Below are 16402 nucleotides of genomic sequence, written 5' to 3' on the forward strand. Positions count from 1 at the left end.
TTTCATAAACAATAGTAAACCATGTCACTTCTGAATAACTGTAGCATTTAACTAGATCAGTCTGAAGCACTGACCTACATTCAGCTCCTGTTTGATTTATTCAACCTTCACATTCAAAGCATTTAAAGATTGGAATACAAAGCATCTACACACACGTGGTAAAGTCTGCACAACATTGCTGCCTTGATATACAGATTAGTATAGTCTGTGTCCTGATAAAGGTATGCATTTCATCTTTTTATTCAAAGCTCAGACAGATAAACAGGGTGAAAAACCAGTTTTTATTCATTAAAAAAACATAGATTTTCTCGCTGAGTGAGTTCAACAGTGCCGAGTCTGAAAGGAGGAGCCTCTGCAGGTTGCTCCGCCCCCATCAGGAGCAGGGTTATCACAGGTCTTTGTCCGAGTCTTCCTCCCCGTTGCACATGCTGTCCAGGCCCCCCAGCACGACCACGACCCATCCGTCCTGGTATCTTTCGATGAGAAATTAAGGGGTTTAAAGCCAAGATTAACAAAAGAACACAAATACAGAATGTATTGTAATGTAATGATTATTAGTTGGTACATTTAGAAAAAGTCAACATTTTAATCAAATGTCAGACAACTCCTTTTAGTATACAATTGCAGCTGGCTCTTTCTTTTGTTCTTTCTTTTTAGCTGCACCAGTTTATTTATCAAATGGTCTACAAAAATGTCTCCCGTTGGAAGCCTCTTTATTTGCCCTGAGAGTGAGATATTGCATGATAAAATAGATCGGTGGAACTGATGAATGCCCAAGTGACGCAGCTGGACAGTTCCCAAGCGGCTACCAACCTTTGATGGCACCCACCAACTTGACGCATTTCACATAATTATGTAAAACTTCTGGCCTAAATATTATTTAAAACTGAAAATGAATATAAAATGTTCCTTCTGCGTTCCTTTGTCATTTCATTTCAAAAGTCGCTATTAAGACCAAAACGGCTGGAAACGTGCTCTGCAGTACAGTTGGGCCTGTGCATTGGATTGCCCTTAGATTTTGAGCCAGCCTCAAGTGGCCATTCAAGGGACTTCAGTTTTTCTACTGTTTAACCCTGAAGGTTGTCGCATGGTCAAATGCCTTTCTCTCTCTCACCCATTTCATTAACAATGTTAATGTAAATAGGCCTGGACACATGAAGTAATTAGCTTAATTTAACATAAAGACTGTAAACTGGAGAAAAAAAGCTTTATCTTTAGCAAATGATTGTAATGTGATTTTCTCTGCTGTATTTACTCATGAAAAACTTCTCACCTCCTCTGAGAGTCTCTTCACAAGCCTTTCCCTGGTAGCCGGACTTACAGATGCAAACACAGGAAGTACCCCTGAGGACAGGAATGCCATTGTGCCTACATGGGGCGCAGCGACACGAGTTGAACTGTTGCAGATACTCATCCAAGCCCCTCTCCAAGTTGGCCAGTCTCGTACCTGAATGTTCGGCAGCCGTGCTGCGGCGCACAAGCTCATAAATTGGCAGGGTCTATGAACGGACAGAGATAGGAAGAGTAGACAAGTTACTCAAATGCATATGACCATGACAGCATACGCACAAAAGCAGTGTGAGATCATGAACAAATAAATGCACTATAATGTATGTTCTGTAAGATAGTGTTATCTCAAATGATATTTCAGGTGACCTCGTAATCGATGAGTGTTGGGTTGTATTTAAGGGATGCTCCCCAGTTCCTGTAGGTCTCAGGATCCCTGATAGCCAACAGGCCACTGCTGCTGTCGGTATGTCCCCCCTTCACCAGAGTAACAATGTCCTTAATTATAGCAGAATCTGCGTCCTTTTCTACAATTCAAAAGAGGAGAGAAATCAAAGCTTTGATAACACTCTACTGAAACAATCTTTCATATCAGATGTCGATAGAAACAGTTCAAAATAAAGATTTTTGATGACTTACCTATATTGACTGCTCCCTTTTTTATGCATCCTTTCCCACCCACTTTTAAGTCGACTGAACTAGAGCCGTCGATAGGATAGCTTACACCAATAGAGCCACCAAAGCATAGCCCAACTTGTTTACCTTCCATATCTGTAAGAGTAAGTAAAGAGTATTTAATAAAGGTTGCTTCACGGTACCTTTCCTATCAATTGACATTGATTAAAAAACTGTAGGGCCGACAGTACTTGAGCTTGCCATGGACGTTTTGTTGACGACAACAATGTATTCAAGGGTTCCTCCCATAGTTCCCTCTGTGACATAGTGGGTGCCAAATGTGCTGAAGAAGCGGAAGTACATCCCAAAGTCATACTGCTCCGGGAGCTCCATGAGTGAAATGTAGAAATCTTCATGAAGCATCAACTCATTACTTCTCATTTTGAAGTGGGCTGTTTGCACTTTGGAGAAAAGCCTGACGAACCCTAGGTCCTGAGGACAAAGAAAAACGTTTTTTATAGACTTTTCCTTTTCAGAGGTAGAATAGGTAATTATAAACTTTATATGATTTATACACCCCAAAAAATGTGCTATCTTTTGACACTTACCACTGGATAAAGGAGTTTAAAATTGTGGATAATACAGTAAGATGAGAAGAGAGATCAATTTTGTGATATTTAACCCAGCATTCAGACTGGGAGGAAACATCGAGCTATGACTCTAAAGCAACACAAATCCACTTGCCAGTTCACAATTGACTACTTATTCAATTTCAGTCTTTAAAAAAACAAGCTGGTAGGCAGAATATGTACATTTTGGACACGACTAGGCTAGACTAGGTTTCCCTCTGTCTCAAGTCTTTAGCCTATGCTAAGCTTACTTGCTACTGGCAGTAGCTCCCACTGTGTAGCAGTGGAAAGGCATGAGAGGAATCAATCTTCTTGTCTAACTTTTGCCAAGAAAGCCAACAAGCATTTTTTTTAAATGGCTAATGCTTTGAGAAATCCGCAAACCCTGATTTCAAACATTTCACAATGATAGTATATATTTGAAATAAACAAAATAGTTAACTGCACTTCATGTAGAACTTTTAACCTTTGGGTCAACAGATCATACCTGGCTTTTATGTTGCGTTATGTTTTTGAGAAACTCATATTCTAGACTTGCAGTACGTCCATCTTCCACATAATAGACCCCAACTGTGAATCCAGCGTTGAAGGAATTCATCGTTTTTCTTGCTGCCAGGACGCTCGTCATATCTTCATAGTATTCATGAGAACCCTCTGACATAGCTTGAGCCTGAAATCAATACAACCGTCTTGTCAAAATCAAAATGTCTTAGTTCATGTATTCATTTATTAAAGACACCCCAAAAAAGTAACAACATTACAATACCACAAAATGGTAAGTATGGTAGTTGTAAGGTTTCCTGTAGTTCTTCTCGTCTTCATTGTAATACAGTTTCTCACAGAATGCGTCGTAAAGGAATTTCCTCCATTCACCATTATAGACATATTCACACTTTCCACCAAAGTACATTGGGTCAAGTACATGATCCACAAAGCCTCCAGTCAAGCTGTTGTAGCTGTAGACAAAGAAGTCATTTAAATCAGTCAGTAAAGTGATATGTCGAAAGATTTTAATTGAAATACATGTGTGTTAGATTACGTTCTAATGTCAAATGAGATATTCCAATGAAGATGGCCCACGGGTGAAGGCCCTTGCATTTGAAGTATTACAAACTGATTGATCTGTGGGAAGTAAGACCCAAAAACATACCTTTAACTCTCGCTAAATAGAATAGCTCTCCAAGATTGAAGTTTAAACGGGACACATTTGTATGAATATTGGCGTCATTCTAACTATGTAGATTTAGGATGTTTTTAAGATATTTGAGAGAGGAAGATATTGTGTTGACGATGTATTTATCCTGATGCTGTATGTTCTTAGAATTTGTTACAACTGTCTTAGTAAGTCATTTGCAATGCTAGAAATAAATGTTCTTCCTTTTTGATATAAAACCTAAAGCGAATAATGACACCATTATATGCATTATTTACCCCTGAGTGCCACGTTCAGCCCGAGGGATGGGTAGAAAGGTTGAACATTTGTCATCTCTCAGCCTGATTTCTTCACAGTTGTCTTCGTCAGAAAAGTCCTCGCAGTCCATCTCTCCATTGCAGCGAAGGGACTGGCTGATGCAACGCCCTGGATACACAGAAACACACATTTACGTATACTGGATGCACACGCAAACATAAAAAGCATCTTCATCTTAGCAATAATATGTTGCGTTGGAGGGACTGGCCTGTTTCGTTGCAGGTGAAGCTCTCTCCGCAGTAATCTGTCAACATACACTGAGTTGTCACTCTGGGACATGCCAACTTGTCCCAGAGTGTCTCAAAGCACTCGGTGCCACCAAACTGAGAGGGCTTCTCTATGTGTCTGAAACGGATCTAAAACAGAGCCACACATTAGTTAGCATCAAAATCCCCCATGTTCCTTCCTTATATACTGTACCATCATTGGTGTACAGACATACAGTATGCATACACACAGAAGAATGCCACATTTTAAGGCATGACATGTTGTTCATACTGTTGCCTTTAAAACATACATTCAAAAAATGTTTCCCATTATTTGTACATTACCTATAAGTAGCTATATAAATATTGGTATAAGGTTTTTGTTTCTTTACTGATCAATCTGCAAAATATTTTCTAGATTACTCAGTCTATAAAATGTCATTACAAATTTAAATGTGTCCGTTCCAGTTTCTCAAAGCAAGATGATGTCATTCAGTGTCTTGAAACAGAGAGAAGCAGGAGATAATCATGTTTTGGATGCTGAAAACGACATGTTTGCCACGTTTCAATGGCAACAAATGGTTACTTGCGTTAAAATGGGTTGATGTGTTTATTCCGTACAAGAAATGGAGCTGCATGGTAGACAGATTTTGTTTAGACATTATAAGGATATCTGTTTTATCTCTGTTTCCAGTCTTATGCTATAGCTACCATACTGGCCGTTGGTAGTAGCTTTCTTATATGCACTAATTGACAGACATAAGAGGTAGTAATCTTCTTGTCTGAATCAGCAAAAATGCATTCAAGTAACAATGTATTGAAATCAAATGAGTTTGCAAATGTTTTTTTTTCCCGTGTATCGACTAATAGTTGCTACTTTAATGTACAATGGGTTCTGGCAGCTTCACATTTTGGAGCAGCATTGTAAAATTAAGGCCGACTTTTATTATAATAATAATAATCCTTATATTTATTATAGCGCTTATCAATGACTCTCAAAGCGCTTTACAAATACACATTACACATACAGATCATACATACATGTAATGGTCATCTACTGTGGACAATACCCACAGGAGCAAATTCGGGTGAAGTGTCCAAGGACACAACGGCCTGACGCAGTATTGACCTTATTAGAGCAGATGTGCTGTTTTAGGATAATAATTTCACCCTTTGGACCCATCCAAATATTACTGATCTGAGCTACCAAACAGAAAACTGTGTCAACACTAGAGTTTAAGCCACTCATAATATGTAATACCAATTTGTATACAACATTTTTGCATGACTTATTAATTAATGTATTGAGAAAACAACATTACCCTTTCTTCTGTGCAGGAGTTACATGGAGTCCAGGATGACCATCTCCCGAGTTTACAGTTGATGGGATTTGGTTTGTTGACAGCTCTGGCACTCCTTGCCAAACTGTCACCCCAAAAGCACTTTTATTATCTCAGTTCCTTCTCTTATATCCATGGAATATATTCAACCACTACCAAGATGTAATTAAGTGAATGTAAGATATATTAAAGGGAGGAATACTGCACCTTTCATCAGCAGTTGTCCATGGCGTCCTGGATGCACTCACAGCTGGGCTCAAATGTAAAGCAAGATGCAGCATGCATAAAGTCAGGAGTACATTCAAATATCTCTCCATGCTGAAAATGAGTAGCTAGTCCTTAGGATTCAAATACCACATCCCAAAACAGCCGTTGTTTTGTGACTTCTCTTCACTGCAGTCTTGACCAACCACAGTGAATGATTCATGAAGAGTAACATGTGCTCTTACAACAGTTGGGAATGCTTTTTTGTATTAATCTATACCCCAGAAAACACTTAAATAAAGCCAGAACATGGCGTCCCAATATGAACAAAATATACACTTTTGATGTAGGCTAACAACAGCAAACTATTTAATACACCTCAAACTGTACACAAACGTTTTCCTTTTTACAATATCTGCAGTAAAGAATATCATTTTGTTTTAAATGAGATTATGATTTTCATGATTATTTGTATTGATAATATAAATATATATATATATATTATTAAAAAGAAAAAACAGTGGCTCTGCCTCTTTGTGCTACTACGTGACGTCGAGTTCTGATTGCTCAATTAAACGGCACGAACGCGCACGTCATCAGGTCACGCGCAGCAGGTACGTCTCGCGGCGTTGCTTTCAAATTGTTTTGTTTTAGCTGCTTGTTTGTTTCTTCTCATGATTGATCAACGAAGCCGACAGCTTCCACGTTACCTCATCTTTGACCGCTTTCCAACGGTGACAAGCTGAACAGGGATGCACAGAACGAGCTACAATGGAAGAGGTGACTTTTAAAGATAGAGTGAATTTACTCGAACAACGTTCAAAGATAGCTTCATTTAAGAAGCATACCATGGTATGGGCTAACTGTTACCCCGTGTTGGTTCACGCACATTACAACACAATGTATCATTCACTTCTAGTGGTGTCTAGCTTTATTCAACAGATAGTTTGGGGGTTTATTGGCCCAGATTCTCAGATACCTATCTCAAAGATATCAGTCTCCATTCCCAAACGATGGCTGCAAATACAATTTATTTTGTGGTGCTTACAGTATTTAATATATCGCATTAGAAAATCAAACAGCATCATATTCTTTTAGAATAACATTTAAATATGGAGAAATATAAGATAAATGTGGGCTGCCTTTAACAAAAGAAGAAAAATCAATCAAAACCTTGATTTACAAGTGTTATTTTCCTCTGTTTTTTGGTTCTTTGTTTACAATGGAGGCAAGTTTTCTTCAGAAATTCAAGGTTAACACAAAAACAGAATATTAATATATAAATGGTATGATTGTGGTTTAATTGTTTCCTTATTAAGTCAATATATTAGTCTGTTCTATCCACCTAACTGTTAAACCCTAAACATATTCATTTTAGAATCATCCCCATACATGCACATTGCACGCACATACAGACCACCTTTCCTGCCTTTTTAAAATATATTTATACTTATTTCAATTGTTGTTTTTTATTTTTGTACATTATATTGGGTTAAAGGCAGACGAAATCATGGAGAGAGATCTTCAAAAACCCCAATCATGTAAATCCAAAACTAAGTAATTTTGTGAGATGTTTTTCGTAATTTTGGTAAACCAACCCTTAAATGATGTTGTGCCAGCATTGGGGTTTGCTACCATAAATAATTAAGTACATTTCCTGTGAAGTAGTCATATTTCTATTTATCTAATTATTTCATGATTCTTTTTTTCCAATGGAGGGACTGAGCGGTTTCAAAGCTCTGAGTGGCCAAGTTTCAGGAAGAGGCCCCTCTTGGCTCAATCCAGAGCTAGTCGCCCACCTGTTTGCAGAGAAACCCAAATTCCTTCCACCTTCCGGAGGACACTTCAGCTCTTTGGTCAGCGAGTATTAATATTGCTTTGGAAAACAAGCCCCCAGTTCCCCGGGTCATATTCAGAGATGGGCTGCGGGCATCTGGAGGTAAGCGACCGATATCCTTTCCACCACAGCCTCAGCAGACCTCCCCCCTCATCCCAGCCGACTAATGGAGAGGCAACAATAAGGCATTCCATCAAAGACAACACATGGCTCTGGTGCTTCCTCCCCTGCATGCGAAGAGAAAAAGACAGAACCGCCAGTCAAAAAGGAGCACAAACTGGAACCAGAGCCAGAGAAAAGAAGTCCTGCCACAAAACAAAAATCAAGAAGAAAGCTTTGCTGCTTCCTTCAAGTCAACTAAAAGCTTCAAAGATCAGTGCAGAAAATGAAAATGAGCCTACGTATGCTGATTTGACCATCAGACCCTCCAGTGCTCCTGGTGAGTTGCCCTCCTTGGAAAGACACACCATAGAAGATGGGCTTTCCCTCCCAAGTGACCAATCACCCGTAGAGTACCCCCTGTCCAGCCCCGACATCCCAATCACCCCTCCTAATGCAGAGTCAACTCTCGACTCCGAAAATACATTTATGAGCACCTTGGAGAAAGCCAAGAAGAAGTTTTTCACGCAAGCAGATGTTGATCTCTGTTAAAGCTAAGAGCTGGCGGTCCCCTGACCACGTCTCGAGACACGAGGCGTTTTCTTCGCCGCCAAATACTTGGTGGAATCTGAACTACCCAAACTACCCATACCTTCTCCCGTCTATCTTCCACACCTGGCTTGCCTATCGGCCCGGCCGTTCTTCAAAGCAGACTACACACCACACAGTACGTTACATTCAGAACCATTTTGTGTCCATGTCAGACACCCATTTCATCCTATGCTAGTTTTTCAATAAGATATCTAATGTGTTTGTGATATTGTCTTCCCAATGGCTAGAGTATGCTAGAAATAAGCAGTTTGGCAGAGATACAACTCTTCCCCATGTCAAGACTGGTGAACCTCATCCAGCCCTTGCCCCTCGAAAGGAGCCCCTGCCTGACTCGATGTCACTGGGTCCATTGCCCAAAAAAGCCCCCCAGACCTCAATTTGTGGATCTCAGCTGTTACCATCGACCCACAGTTAACGGTTTTGTTAACTTTTCTTCATTTCCGTTCTTTTTCTTCTCCATTTCAGTAGCTGTGCTTCATTTTAATATTATTTCCCCAACCCCTCTTTTGTGGCTGACGGACTGAAGACTATATTGGCAAAAAGTTTGATTTCACTTTGACATCGCTCACTGTGTGTATTCAGTGCTGCGGTTTACATTATACTTTCTTGTGGTTAGGCTGAACATCTGTTTCAAATGCTGATCTTGGTTTCTTCTTATAGAGGTGTCACCAGGTCTGAGCCAAGCACCAAGCGCAGAGCCAAAGGCCAAGCACCCATCCATCTCCCAGTCTGTGCACGACGCTCCAGAGTTTCCAGACTTTGAGATTTCTGAGATTGAAATGGCAGACGGTGGAGCTGTTGACATTTCTGCGCTAGAACTGGAGGCCTTAGACTTAGGCAGCATTGAACTTCCTGTCCCAGATGACTTTGGGGTCGTCTATTATGAGGATCCACAAACTCAATTATTAATGTGCCGTCCCGTAGAGCCCTTTATGAGCACCAACGTCCAAGATCTGAACCTCGGCAGTCTAAACATAATGCCTCTTGATCCGGCAATCTTCCCTGAACCAATAAACCTCCCAGAGTTCCCAGAGTCTGCCGTGTCAGAGCAGTGGTCTCAGAGCGAGGAGGTGATCATGGATCCTCTTTCAAGCACTAAAGCTGACAAGACTGATCCGGGAGATGCGGAGTCCAACTCTGCTGTGCAGGAAACAGTCAATAGTAACCATGCAGCATTGTATGATGGGAGTCAACCACATCCCGAGTGAGTTTTATTCTACTTTCAATCACATACTGATAACATTTCCTGTTCGTTCATCTGGTTGTTTTGCTTCCTCTAGTGTATCTCAGGACATTTACTATGAAGCGTGCGATAATGTGTACGAGGATGTCGAGAACATCAACAAATTCAGCTTCGGCCAGAACTCGCGCAAACGTAAAGGCGGGACTGAAGAGTAAGAATGTTCACTTATTACGGTAGTTCTTCCTAATAGAAGTGCTTTTCGCAGATCATTATTCTCCCTGTTTAACTGTTTGTTCACCGTTTTTACAGATCCATACGTTAACCGTGCGAGCGGGTAACTCCTTTTCTTAAATACATTTGAAATGAGCATTTAATCATCTTTTTATTGAGTACGTTTATGGAGAACAATATGTGGCAAATCAAAAATAATCTTTTATTTTCAGAAAGAGGAGGCACCTCATCATTTATGGCAGCGGAATCCACGGTATGTATTCTTTTAAACAGACAGTACAAGTCTTGTGTTTTATCTTTAAAAAAAATTGGCCAGCCATTGATTTTTGTCTTACTGTGCTAGGGGTAGTTTGCCACGAGATCCCTCTCACCCGAGCTTTATTCATGCCCACAGGTATGTCCGACATATCCCCTCGCATACAGCCATATACTTGTTCCTCTGTTTACACATCGGAAACACCTTAGTTTTTTCTAATTCAGTTATTTTTTACTGGAATGTGGTTCCATTTATATTCAGGTGGAACATGTTATCTTTAGGTACAATGAGTTTTCTTTGAGGCCATTGAACAGTCTGATTTGTTTTCAGTAAGAACAACAACAGCCCTAACACAGCTGAACATAAAGAACGGAAGAAGAGGGAAAGCAGCGACTGGAGAAGGAGAAAAAGGAGCTAAAGAGAGGGAGAAGAAGGAACATGAAATGAAAAAGAAGTTCAAAGTAAGTTAGGCAAATACTCAACTGATTAGTAAATACTTTAGTACTTTTAAGTCTTGTAGAGCTTTCTAAACTGCTTTCTGGGAGGCCCTTAATGGTCAGTTTTTAACTTGCTCATATTCCATCCTGCATTTTAAAGAAATGTTTTACTATCACAATGATGGTAAATGAAAAGTATTACATTACTGAAACGTTCTCTCTAGGTGACCGGTGAAGAGGAGGCCATGTACCACGTCAAGGCGATGGTGGCTAGCAAGGTTCGCAAGAACGACCTCCCAGTTCAGAAAGGAGACACTGTTGGCATACATTCGCACCACCAACTGCCCCAAAGGCAAATGGTTAGCCCGAGACACTAACCACAAATGTGAGTTTGGACACATGCTGTTGATTTGCCCCCCCGATAGATTCGCAATAATGAAAACAAGGATTTGAGATATTGTGATTCATTGATGTTGATAAACGGGTTCTGTCGCATGATGTTACCTGCACTAGTCTAAGCATGTGTAAACTTGAGTTGAATGTTGAACTGAAAGCAGGCTAAAAGTAATGTTTCTTTACATAAAAGTAAAGAGATTTTTCAAATGAACATCTCAGTTTCAGTTTCTTCTCTTTCCTTGGTATTGCAGATGGTTATATTTCCGTGATGAACGTAGAACTAAATATCAAAGAGATGCTGGAACTTGGTAAGAAGGCCCAAGCAGCTGGACGAGGAGGCAACCTGGAAGCAGACACAATCAGCATTGGGAGCAGGTGCTGGATACTGCGCTGATACAAATGCTTTCGCTTCTAAACAGATTTGTAACCAGCCGATTCTCACAAGTATATCAGCGTAGGTTGTGTCGTGATGATGTATGTCTAATAACTATTTTCTTTGTTTTGCAGATCATCTGGTCACCTTGTACTAACAAGCAGTTGTAAGTATAGCCTCTGCACAAACAAAAATATTGAAGGGGAAATCATTTACCACGGGGGGGCACACACTGCCGTCAACAACCAACACACAAACACCAACGCAACTTCAATATTGAAGTTAAATACATCAATCTGGTCACTTCAAGAGCAACATTAAGAGATCTATGGATACATCTGTCAGCACCCATATGAAACAGAACTGTAAACAGATTTACTTTTTCTTTATTTTCCAAATCACTCTTCTTTAAAACTGTATTCTTGTGTTACTGTCTTATAGTATTTCATACCTGTTTTTCATTTATTCTCTTATTTTTTAATAACTACAATGATCATATCAAGGTGTTCCTCGGAAATACTTCTTTACATTAATGGTGACCAAACCGTTTGAGACCCACTGAGATAACTTAAGTTAATTATCTAAACACTGACTGAGTAAAAGAAAAACGCAGCAAAGTGGCAGGGCTTGCCTGCCCTGCGTTGGGGGGGGCACAGGGACTCGTTTGGGGGGCCATGGCTTGCGAATGACCACCCATGAAGCCGGCCCTGCACAGGATCAAAGCAATGTTCGGTGCAACGGGAGCTCCAGCTAAATGTATTTTAACTTTCTAAAAAAAGGCTGCCAAATAAAGAAATCGATATCAGTTTTAGTGTATGCGGTACACTGTAACTATTGTCACCGCTCGACTTATCGCTCTTTCTGGTGGGGGAACTGAAGCTGTTATGTGTTCTCTCTCCAAAGCCACCAGTCTCCTTTGACAAAAAAAGTGTAATTTCCCCTCTAGACCACAGAAGGTCCTGGTCTGCTGCTGCCTTGATCGCTTAGTTAATGTCTGGTAATTACATGATGTTGGTTCATCTGAACTTGGTCTTAAGAACATCTAAAGTCACACAATAACCGAGACTAACCGCTAGTCAACTTTCAAGTCTGGAAAGGTAAAGTAAGTGTTTCTGCCAACGGGGTCTGCTGGCTTTCGAGAGAGCATGGACATAACTGTAAAGCTATCTGACGGCAAGCGAAGGTGGTGAACATGTTCTTAATGTCGCTGTAGCTACACATATCCTTTTACATACGTACACTTTTCCTTTAGGGGACTAAAATAAGTTGTACTTGTCTGCTTTTTGAAACCGGGGTGTGCTGACCACCATAGGTAAAACAGTGACTACAGATCAGTACCTCTCACAACCCTACTTCAACACATCCTAGCTTTCCCTTCAGGCTTTATGAATTCAGTTAATATTTGACAGCTCTAACTCTACTTTTACATTAGGCTACTTCAACCATCTCAAAAGCACTGTATCCTTATAAATACATCAAGTTAACCGGGTTATTCATGTATGGAACTGTTGAATGATGGAGAACAGTTACAGAGGATACTGGATACTAACCAGACCAGACCAACCAGCGCAACACAAGACTTGGCCTTAATTAACTTAAGTTAGTGTAGTTTCCTTCAGCTTGACAGCCGTGTGTTGTTTTATGATTGTGAAGAGTTCCATGTCAGCTGGGGTTTTGAGTTTCTACCCTGGCCTTACATCGATCATCAGTATTCACACCAAACTAATGTGTTTCCCACAGTCACCGATGACAGTGAGGAGTGGGCATGTGAAGACGAGACCATCTCCCCCGTCAATGCGAGCCAGTAAGTAATGTCCTCTACTGTGGTAGTAAAGTTGCTTTTGAATCAGTGTTTTCTAAGAAAGGCGGAAACCATTGACCACATCATAGTGCCTTTAAGTAATTCCCTTTGAAAGACGGGATTGAGTTCATGTGGCGGGTATTTTTCTTCCTCTTCTTCCTGCGTAGTTCCTTTCCCCATCAGACGGTCCCACTGCCCGAGATGTGTGAGTACATTTTATATCCGGTCTGAGTGAAAACATGAGAACGAGAACACGGGTTTCTCAACCTTCTGGTTTTAAGGGAAATGGAAGCTCTGTCTGTGGTTGTTTTATTTGAGGCATTGATGTTTGGCAGACTGTAACATGCTTCCTGATGTACATTTACCATGTGGCTCCCTCCCTCCCTCCCTTAACCCCCCCGGCCTTCATGTGTTCCCTTTGACAGTATGTGACTATGAGCGCCCATCACACTCTGAGCGATGCCAACCTGGAGGACCTACACACACAGTGAGTCTCACTCACAGGTGTCAAAGCAGATGCCTTGGCATGTTTGTTTTGCCTAACAATGCATACATTAATCTTTCTACACCCCCCTCTTCCTAAGGCAGCGAGTGTGTACATAATGTATTTCGACTAATGGATAAAAAGACCATATAAAACAAAATGCTGTTCTGAACATGGGACTTTTATTTAACACAATGATAAAAAGGTGACTAATATATATTCTGTAATTTCCCCTAAAAATATCAAACCCTTTGAAACTCATAAAAACTCTAGCTACGAGTCATATTTCGGGAGGGGGTGTTTACCTTTTTACAGATGGAACATGCTGTGGAATCACATCACACCGAAAGGTTTTTGATCGTTCTATGTCCCCCAGTTGACGGGGGTTGGTGGTAGAGTTCAGAGGGTTTTTTGGGTTCAGAATTCCAGAAAAGACAGATTGAGTCTATGTATTCCAAAGTCACAGCCACATAAATGAGCACAATAAGCTTATAATGTAAGAATCAGTCTTTCTAATGTTATATAAAAATAGCCTCCACAGTTCTTATAAGTTATTTTCTATAAATAAAAGTTAAAAGATATGTTTCATAGTTAATTCCATTCCAATAATATAATAATAAGTTAATGTGTTCAAATAAAACCCCCGAGTCAGAATCGGAAACAAATTAGAAAGATAAGCAGGATATCGGCACATTTGAAAAGCTGAAACCAGCAGATGTTTAAAATGTTTGCTTGAAAAATTATCAATTATATTTTTGAAGTCCTATAGTGCCTCAAACAAATACTTCCATACCCTGTTAAATTGATTAGTCTATATTGTTATAGTGACACTATATATTTTCTATGATTAATAATATAACAAATCTTCTAAATATATAAAGTAGGGTGACTTCTTTTCAGGTCACTGTATTGGATTGTGATGTAATGTATAGGTGTGCCATGCCCCCTATAGGCTACTAATGAGTATGAAAATAGTTATACAAGTCCTATCCCTGTCTTGTCTGTCACCTTAAGGACGAGACATGACGCCCTGCAGAAACTAGCCATCTTCTTTCAACACGGCAAAGAGGAATTTGATGACATTCCTGATGGCAGCGGAGTGACTCCTACAAAGTACAGTATTCTCATATTCATGACCTCAACAATATCGTAAAAGTCATCCAAATCTGCAACCAACAACATCGTTAATAATATCAAATGTTTTCTCAAAATATATTTTCCTTTTTATCCCTTCGATCCTGTGCAAAGTGCTGAGCCACCAAGTAAGTTCAGAGTTGAATTTGTTCCATGACCCCTCTGTTTGTCACCACTCGTGTCTCTCACTGATATCGGTGCAGCTAAGTGCAGGGTACTTAGACGTCTCTTTGAGGGCTCCATCTTGCAGGAGGACACTTTATCTGACTCCTGTAACCGGGAGACGTGGTGCGGTTCAAAGTTAACGTGCCATTTTGTATCTGCTCCTCTTTTTACCCAGAGTTATTGTGTGCTGTCGAGGAGCCTCCGTATCCGTAAGTGTTGACGGCTTTCCTTCTTATCAGCAAAATGACGCTTGTAGATTTTCCCAAAGGAGCGCAGCCAGTTCTCCGGGAGGTTTGGCATTCTCCTGGTGAACTCTGACGACCCTTCGTGTTTTTGCCTGACAGGGAACAGGAGGTCGACTTCACAGAGCTGGAGATCCTTTCTCCCCCTCTGCTGTATGCGGACGACTTCTGAGTACCACATCGCCAAATGAAGGAATGTATAACACTCAAAATATATAATTCACTTAAGAAATGTGGTACCATCATATTTATTTAAATATGTGTTTCCTCTGCAGTGGAGAAAAGGAAACTATCGTGAATGGAGCTGTTACTGTATTCTAATTCTTATCGCAACTGTTTTGTTGAGTGTGTCTTGGAGCTTTTCACAATATGTTCTTCAGTTTATCTTGTAACTGTTATTAATCCACACATTGAATCATTTGCACTTCATCCAAAGAGTGATGACATAAAGTAACTCCTCACTTGTACATTTACGGATTTATTTGTAAATGTGTTCTTTGCATTTTGATTTCTTGTTTTGTTGTTACATCCAATTAAAAAATGTGTTATTGATTCACGCTTTTGATTACATTTGTACCCTCATTGAAACCGACTGCTGGATACATCCAATGCATTACGTGCTCCTGTACGGCCATGCACGAGTCCGGGAACATGGACATTAGGTTTGCTTCCTTGCACTCTTGGTTCCATTTTCTCTAAAAATCAATGTATTTTTAAATAGGTTTTGGTGTTGATTGCTGAAATAAGGTCTGCGGTTATGACAAGTTTTAACAGATGTACACTTAACGGTCGCCTATTGTGGCAAAATCCACTTTTTTCACGTCAACATGGTCCCCTCTGTGTAAAGAGACTCTGAACGTTTCAGGAACAAAGATTCTCTCACTTTTTGTCCCGATCCCATTTCTATAGAACCTGTCTGAAAATGAGGCTGATCAGATTTTGGCCACTTTATGATTTCATAACGTTTTTTTGGTCTTGTGTAGCCATTAGCCAATCAGCAACCAGGGTAACACCCGCCCACTTTATCACCTGAATCTCCTCCTAGAGCACCATTGAGTTCTTTATAACCAAATATCTCTCAGAGGGGCGTGGGGAGGGGCTCCTTATTTTTCATCTAAAGTACAGACAGAGAATCAGCACTTTGGAAACAGGGCTGAAACAGAGGGGATTATGGATGTTTCAATGCTTGATCTTGTTTGGTATTTCGAGCCACACACTTCATAGACATGTTTTGTATATATGCGACACCTATAATATATTGATGCAAAAGAGTATAATGGGAGTATATTTTATTTTATATTTTCTCCTTATTTTGCAATATTAAAAAGTCTATTGGGTTTCGATTTGACCCTATGTTCTTATTCCCGGTTCTTTGTCATTGTTGTATGGGCTGACGTTGC

The 16402-nt window shown here is 40.2% G+C and overlaps 2 protein-coding genes across 2 annotated transcripts; one reads left to right on the top strand and one right to left on the bottom strand.

Moving 5' to 3' along the window:
- Positions 1 to 260: 260 nt before the first annotated feature.
- On the bottom strand, positions 261 to 5965 carry c8a (complement component 8, alpha polypeptide). Its single transcript, XM_034104275.2, has 11 exons — positions 5756 to 5965; positions 5531 to 5633; positions 4211 to 4358; positions 3963 to 4110; positions 3298 to 3487; positions 3019 to 3201; positions 2154 to 2394; positions 1927 to 2058; positions 1657 to 1814; positions 1274 to 1499; positions 261 to 473 (listed from the first exon to the last, which is right to left on the bottom strand). The coding sequence occupies exons 1-11, from the start codon at positions 5863 to 5865 to the stop codon at positions 322 to 324; spliced, it is 1791 nt and encodes a 596-aa protein (XP_033960166.1). The 5' UTR covers positions 5866 to 5965; the 3' UTR covers positions 261 to 321.
- Positions 5966 to 6362: 397 nt separating this feature from the next.
- Positions 6363 to 15559, top strand: LOC117462547 (FYN-binding protein 1). Its single transcript, XM_071206386.1, is given in 27 exon segments — positions 6363 to 6532; positions 7471 to 7556; positions 7558 to 7614; positions 7616 to 7826; positions 7829 to 7878; positions 7881 to 8207; positions 8209 to 8307; positions 8310 to 8415; positions 8528 to 8652; positions 8654 to 8717; positions 8961 to 9504; positions 9581 to 9694; positions 10301 to 10350; positions 10353 to 10382; positions 10385 to 10431; positions 10632 to 10733; positions 10735 to 10792; positions 11055 to 11178; positions 11311 to 11342; positions 12917 to 12980; positions 13145 to 13202; positions 13403 to 13464; positions 14476 to 14574; positions 14710 to 14723; positions 14936 to 14969; positions 15105 to 15193; positions 15276 to 15559. Coding segments are annotated over 26 exon segments (2655 nt in total). The 5' UTR covers positions 6363 to 6504; the 3' UTR covers positions 15175 to 15193; positions 15276 to 15559.
- Positions 15560 to 16402: the final 843 nt, after the last annotated feature.

This window comes from Pseudochaenichthys georgianus, chromosome 17 (genome assembly GCF_902827115.2).
Source record: "Pseudochaenichthys georgianus chromosome 17, fPseGeo1.2, whole genome shotgun sequence".
Classification (NCBI taxonomy): Eukaryota; Metazoa; Chordata; class Actinopteri; order Perciformes; family Channichthyidae; genus Pseudochaenichthys; species Pseudochaenichthys georgianus.